Below are 6,747 nucleotides of genomic sequence, written 5' to 3' on the forward strand. Positions count from 1 at the left end.
CACACACACACGCATACACGCACACACACACACGCGCATACACACACACAGACACACACGCACACACACACACACACACACAGAGACACATACACAAACACACACACAAGCACAAACACACACACACACACATTTTACGTACTTGACTTATATTACACATTACAAGTCAAGTTTAATTACGAATCTTCTGAATAGTCTAAATGTCAGCGGTTCAACAATCTATCATTTGCTATACAGTTTCACACACACATCACCTCATAAATATGGACACAAAAACTCTCTCTCTTTCACACACACACACACACACACACACACACACACACACACACACACACACTTGTCTTTTGAATTTATTGTACATATGGAAGTGAGTGAGGAAGATAAATGATGGATTTTCAGGGAAATAAACTTCAGATTAAACTGTAAACAGAGTGGGAGAAAGTGTTTGATTCCTGGAAGATGACAATGGGAATGTTTTAGAGAAAAGCCTATCTGACATTTGACTAAAATTAGATAGTTTGCTCCCTGTTTACAATTATGCAGAGGTCATGTCCGGAACAGATATTGGTTAATCTCTAAATTTCACAATTTCACCCAACTAAAATCCTAATGTGTGAATCATTCAATTAGAGTTCAAAGAACTGCGCCACACTGGTCCTTTTTGATCTTGACTCATCCTCTCATTTACAATCCTCGCGTGCATACCTCCATAACTTCCGCTGGAATATTTTCCTCCTCTCTTCTCATCTCTCTACTGTTTGCCTGAAACGTCATTCGTCTGGCTCTGCTGTCTGGACTTGGGAGCATAAACGTGTGTGTGTGTGTGTGTGCTGGTGCGTGTGTGTGTGTGTATGATGTCACAGGAGGGGTTGTCTAGACTCAGCTATAAGAGAGGGAGCACAGGAGGGATTCTCTGTATGAAGTTTCCCGAGCCGAGCGGAGCTGAGCTGAGCGGAGTGGAGTTGAGTTGCTCTGAGCCAACAACACAAACGTCTGAAGAGAGAGCCGCAGCACACTGGCAGACAGCAGACAAACAGCGCAGGCGAGTCCCCCTGGATTGACTCAGGTGTTTGACAGACAGGCAAGAGTGAAGTCTGAGAAGATCAACTCACTCGTGGGAAGCCTTCCCTTTGCTGAGAGCTGAAGAACTCCAAACACTCTTTCCTAAACAGGAGAGCATCTGATTACTAAGTCATGTATTCCATAAGGATATCATTGGGACATACAATCCTGTCCACACTGATGTTTCTAACCTGGGCTGCAGTTGTGGTGAGTATTTGTCAATGTTTCTTTTTTTTTTTTTTGTGGGTGGCAGATTTCTGCAAAAACAGTAATATGTAAGGGTGAATGGGCATTAATAGTAAGAAAGCCAAATAATTCAATAGTTTTCTTTGTGAGATTATTTTAATGAAAAATCTGACTGTGACTGTTGTAATTAGCTATAGTAATAATAATAGTCGTAATAATAGTAAAAATTGTAATAGTGATCAAAAATAGTGATCACAAATAGTGTAACTGTTTTTATGATGATTTATTTGAGTAACATTTGGAGGTGTAGGGATAAGCTGGAAAGATGCATTACGATTTAAATACAGTAAGCTCTATTTACATTTACAGTTTGCAGTCACATTTGTCTTTGCATGAATGTGTATGTGTGTGTGTGTGTGTGCATGTGTGACTGCATCTAAAAGAAAATATAGTACTTAACAAGAGTGTTTTATACTTCTACTACTACTTTATACTTTTATACTATACATCTAGTTTGACTCTTCTCTCAAAACCATATATTTTGAAGAGATAGACACTTAATAACATAAATGTGTAATTTTTTTCCTGAGCTTAAGCAAACATAGTAGATTACTAACATGGGTAGTAATATGAAGAGTAATATGAATAGGAAAACAGTAAGGCCTACTACATGTATGACAGATTCCTTTGGACTATTATTCCATTCCGTGTGAATGACACGTTGTCCCCCCCCTCCCCGCATCCTCTTCCTCTACCCCCAGGTGCACTGCAGTTGCCCTGAGAAGTGCTCCTGCCCCTCCCCTGCCCCCAAATGCCCGCCGGGCATCAGCTCTGTGCTGGACGGTTGTGGCTGCTGTAAAGTTTGTGCCAGGCAGTTTAACCAGGACTGCAGCACTAGCGAACCCTGCGATCACATCAAAGGCCTGCACTGCCACCTAGGGGCTGGAGGGGATCCTGACCGCGGTCTGTGCCGAGGTAAGTGTTATGGCAATACATGCCTTGGGTAGATGTCAGTATAGTACATTTGAGAATATTGGGATATCTTTTTAAGTGGTATTAGCAGTAATAGTAGTAATGCTACTATTGCTATGCTCCAAAATGTAGACATAATATGAATAATCGGCCATTATCTCATTAACCCCTTCATCTCCCTCTCTACTGACCCCCAGCTGAAGCCCAGGGTCGGCCCTGTGAGCTGAACGGCCGCATCTACCAGCACGGCGAGGACTTCCAGCCCAGCTGCGAGCACCAGTGCAGCTGCATGGACGGCGTGGTGGGCTGCATGCCCCTGTGCCCACACTCCATGCCCCTGCCAGGCTGGCACTGCTCCCGGCCGCGTCTCGCCAAGCTGCCAGGCCGCTGTTGCGAGGAGTGGGTCTGTGATGACGACAACCGCATCAGGGAGGAGGAGGAGGAGGAGGATGCCAGGAGGCCGGACGAGCTGAAGCCTGCCCTGCCACGGCACCCTGATCTGGGCAGCAACGAGCTTCTGGTGGCCCCCACTCCCTGGGATTCCACTGCTGGAGCTCCAGAACAAGGTACAGACACAGAAGCAGTTTCACTCTAATGACTTGCGCTGAATTTAAAGGTGCTCTGAGTCCCATGCAACTGAAACTCTCCTGAACACGCATCTCGTTGGTAAACGGCGGGAAAAGTTTGTTATGTTTCATGGTCCAGGCTGCACCAGTTTGCCTTTGTTGCCATTTTTGGAGCCTGGGTTGTCTACAGAGGCCGCGTTTATTTATTTACAGTGTATTCAGGGGACAGCCAGCTAGTGGTTTTGTGAGATGTTTGCTGTATGTGACCATTTTTTTTTTACCGAGTTAGAGCACCGCTTGGTTTTGTTGGTGATTATTTGCAGTAAGCTATTTGACACATCTGTCTCTAAAACTTGACAGTATAACAGATGTAGTGGAATTTGAATTGCCATGTAATGAATTACTGCTCTGAACTGTAACGAGAGGTATAGAGACATTTTTTCTTAAAGGTGAATACTATGAATTGTGTGCAATGAATTATCATAAATGAAATTCTGTCAATCCAGTGATACATTTGCATCATTTCTATGATGGTAGTACGCTGGAAAAAATCTTCACATCTTGTGACTGACAATCTATTCCATCTCCTTCCCTTTTCTGCCCCTCAGAGTGGATCTCCTCCACCCAATCACATGCCCTCATGCCCACCAAGTGCTTCCTGCAAACCACTGATTGGTCTCCGTGCTCCGCCACCTGTGGGATGGGAGTATCTAGTCGAGTAACCAATGACAACCTAGAGTGTCGGCTGGCCAGGGAGACTCGCCTGTGTCAGATTCGCCAGTGTGACGCCGACATGACGCCACTACTCAAGGTACACCTCTAACCATAATAATCCTGCATTTATCATTATAACAACAACCATTTATCAACAATAACAACAACTATATTTTCACTAATGACTGTCAATTCATTTGTTCAAATCTATTTACTGTTAACCAGTAAGTGCAAGGTCAGTTTTGTCAGTTCAATGTGTATTTATCTACGTCTCATAGAAAGGGAAGAAATGCCAGCGCAGCACGAGGCCCAGAAAGCCCACGGAGATAAGCTTCTCCGGCTGCTCGACCACGCGGAGGTACCGGCCGCGTTCCTGTGGCTCGTGCTCCGACGGGCGCTGTTGCGAGCCCTCTCAGACGCGCACGGTGCGGCTGCTGTTCCGCTGCGCGGACGGACGCAAAGACTTTGCGCGAAACGTCATGTGGATCCAGCGCTGCAGCTGCAGCCAGAGCTGCGAGCGCCGTGGTCTGGCGTCCTTCCCAGAGTCCCTCAGTCTCCCCAATGACATCCACACCTACAGCCACTAAGCCCTCGCTCCCCTCACACTGCACTGCTGCCTTCACGGCCTGGCGAGTCATCAGGGTCAGTCACTGCACGGGTTATTTTCCTTCCCTTGTACCTTTGCTACTGAGGCAAATGGCAACGGCCATCATACCAACCATACTTCAGCCCTGACATTGTCTTCCATTTCATTGTAATGTTGGATCTGATGACAGCACATTACTGTTATGTTTATCAAACTTTGGATCTCTGGAAGTGTAAACTAAAACAAGTGCTGTTTTGTGTAAAACCTCCACTCTGTGTGAATGGATGTATTTATAAGAGCAGGGAAGCTGGGACCCTGACAGGGGATGATGGCACAATGAACCCTAATTTTTGTCAGTTGTATAAACACGCAGACTAAACAGACAGTAGAATCTCTGGACCCAGTCTATCTGAAGAGACATTGTTTATTCAGTAGACTCGTTGGGAGACAATGGCTGTCCTAATTTGACTATTTCCTTTTCCCCGACTTTTTGTTTTGTCTAGATTGTACCAGTGACTGATATGTTTCCTGGTCATTGGGCATACCTTAGTGGCAGGGAAAGTTTTCACGTTTTCACACGGGCTTTTCATGCAAGGGTTTACAAATCCTGTCCTTAAAACTCCCTGTACCACTTGACAGACCGAGTAAAAATGTCTTATTGCTTATATTTTTATACATAAAATTATTCACAGTCATGACCAAATCATAAGTTATTTTTCATAAAGTTGTTTGTTTTTGTTTATCTTTTATTGTATCCTGAAGCACACCTTGACATTTTAAAGTCATTCATAGTATTGTAAAAACTGTAAATATGTATTTATGTAGATGTACAGTGAATGTAAAGGTTTATCTTATATTATTGCTTTTGTACAGACTTCATTCATTATGGAGTGTCTCGTTGTAAATACCACCTCATTGAGGTGAGCATTTGTGTATATTTATAAGTTTATACCAAATTGTAATTTCTGATGTCTGTCAACACAATATGTTCTTATGAAGGATTTGTTTTTTAATCTATTTTGATGTCTGATACATTGTTTCAACCTTTTTGTAAGTTTGTTACTGCTCTGACAAATACAAAAATAACTGTTAAGAAGGGTTGTCTCTTTCCATCAACATACTAAAATTTCATACAAATGGATTCCATTAAATAAAAATACATGTCATATGGTAATATAAACAATCCATTATAGCTGCGTGTTTTTTTTGTCAGACATCATATTTCTTCTTTCTGAAAAATTATCTACACTATATTTCTTCTTTCTGAAAAATTATCTATATTTCTTCTTTCTGAAAAATGATCTATATTGTGACTGGTTAAATACGTATTCTAATGTGTGTATGTGTAAGTGTGTGTGGACGCAAGCATGTGTGTAGAATATATGTCCAAAGAATAATACACATAATAACTACCAGCACACATATGAAACTGACGCAGACTATTTCAGCAAGTTGCATTTTGATGGACAGCTTCACATTTTATATGATAGCAACAACACTCTTGCTCACCGCAGAGCGTGGTAAGTGCTCCGGGGGCCATAAAGAAACCCTCACAGGACTTGGCAGGGCTCACGGAGCCCCCTTCTCCTGCTTGGAGGCCAGCAGCGGGACTGTGGCCTGGGTGAAGGCCCGCGTTCATGTAGCCCGGTGGCTTTGCACCCTTCCCCCAGGACCAGGCCTGCAATACGGCAAACATCACAGCTGCCTCTCAAATATCACACGGCATCACAGACAAATTAAATCACGGCCGCAGCGCCGCAGCCTGCCTTGGGCGGGCGTCCTCTCCGAGCAGACCCTTTCCCATAATGCTCTCTTCTCACTCTTCACTCACGCCCCAATGAATGAATGGATGAATGAATGATTGAATGGATGAATGGCTACATTCTGGCTACTGTTCTAAAGACCTTCTGAGGTGCTTCAGAAGTGCTGCAGGGGATTCAGCTCTGCAGCACCGGTGAGTAGTGCTAATCTGCTACATGGCAAAGATACAACTGTGTGCTGCTGAACTCACCACACAGAGGCTGCCTGTTGGAGAAAGTGAATCATAATCATACACGCGTTGACTAACGGCTGTGGGATCTCTCAGAGACTCCAGTTTTTATTTCACAGTTGTTCGTTAAGCCACTCTCACAGAGGTGTGTGTGTGTGTGTTTGTGTGTGTACACTCATTTCACCAGGAATTGACTGCATGGAGGTTCATTTTAACCATTTTGGACATCCATAAGAGGATGTGATCCTGTCACGTTCAACTATGAATGTTTGCAAAGCCCTGAGGTCTGGTCCCAGTTCTGGTAGTCAAAACATTTACAGAGGACTCTGAAGGCATCCTCCATTTACAGAAAGCTCTCACCACCACCCACTGCGAGCATCTCCACTGAGCAGCCATCCCTCACCGAAGGTGGTCTGATCCAATCATTTGGCAATCCTGAATGGATGCCATGCAGATTTCATTTGGCATTTGTGCACGTCGTAAATATCAAGTAAGCCTCGCAGTCGATGAGATTTGCCACCAGGAGATGCTCTGACATATTCGCCGAAGTTTATTCAAAGCTGTCATTGCTAAAAAGCGACTTGCTTCTTGGAAGTCACCCATGTGACTTCAGGCATGGTTTGCTACTACAATTTCCCAACTTGTGGCAATATTATAATTTGCCATGGACT

At 43.9% G+C, this 6,747-nt stretch overlaps 1 protein-coding gene across 1 annotated transcript; it reads left to right on the plus strand.

The window, feature by feature from the left end:
• The first annotated feature begins 950 nt into the window (after positions 1–950).
• Positions 951–5,238, plus strand: ccn1l1 (cellular communication network factor 1, like 1). Its single transcript, XM_062554387.1, has 5 exons — positions 951–1,269; positions 2,010–2,223; positions 2,418–2,786; positions 3,395–3,597; positions 3,779–5,238. The coding sequence occupies exons 1-5, from the start codon at positions 1,195–1,197 to the stop codon at positions 4,085–4,087; spliced, it is 1,170 nt and encodes a 389-aa protein (XP_062410371.1). The 5' UTR covers positions 951–1,194; the 3' UTR covers positions 4,088–5,238.
• The last annotated feature ends 1,509 nt before the right edge of the window (positions 5,239–6,747 follow it).

This window comes from Sardina pilchardus, chromosome 14, assembly GCF_963854185.1.
Source record: "Sardina pilchardus chromosome 14, fSarPil1.1, whole genome shotgun sequence".
Classification (NCBI taxonomy): Eukaryota; Metazoa; Chordata; class Actinopteri; order Clupeiformes; family Clupeidae; genus Sardina; species Sardina pilchardus.

What these genes read in the sequence shown, in the direction of transcription:
- ccn1l1 (XM_062554387.1), top strand. Translation starts at nt 1,195, where the DNA reads ATGTATTCCATAAGGATATCATTGGGACATACAATCCTGTCCACACTG. An exon ending in TAACCTGGGCTGCAGTTGTG is followed by an intron (nt 1,270 to 2,009) that starts GTGAGTATTTGT and finishes CTCTACCCCCAG; the next exon opens with GTGCACTGCAGTTGCCCTGA. An exon ending in TGACCGCGGTCTGTGCCGAG is followed by an intron (nt 2,224 to 2,417) that starts GTAAGTGTTATG and finishes ACTGACCCCCAG; the next exon opens with CTGAAGCCCAGGGTCGGCCC.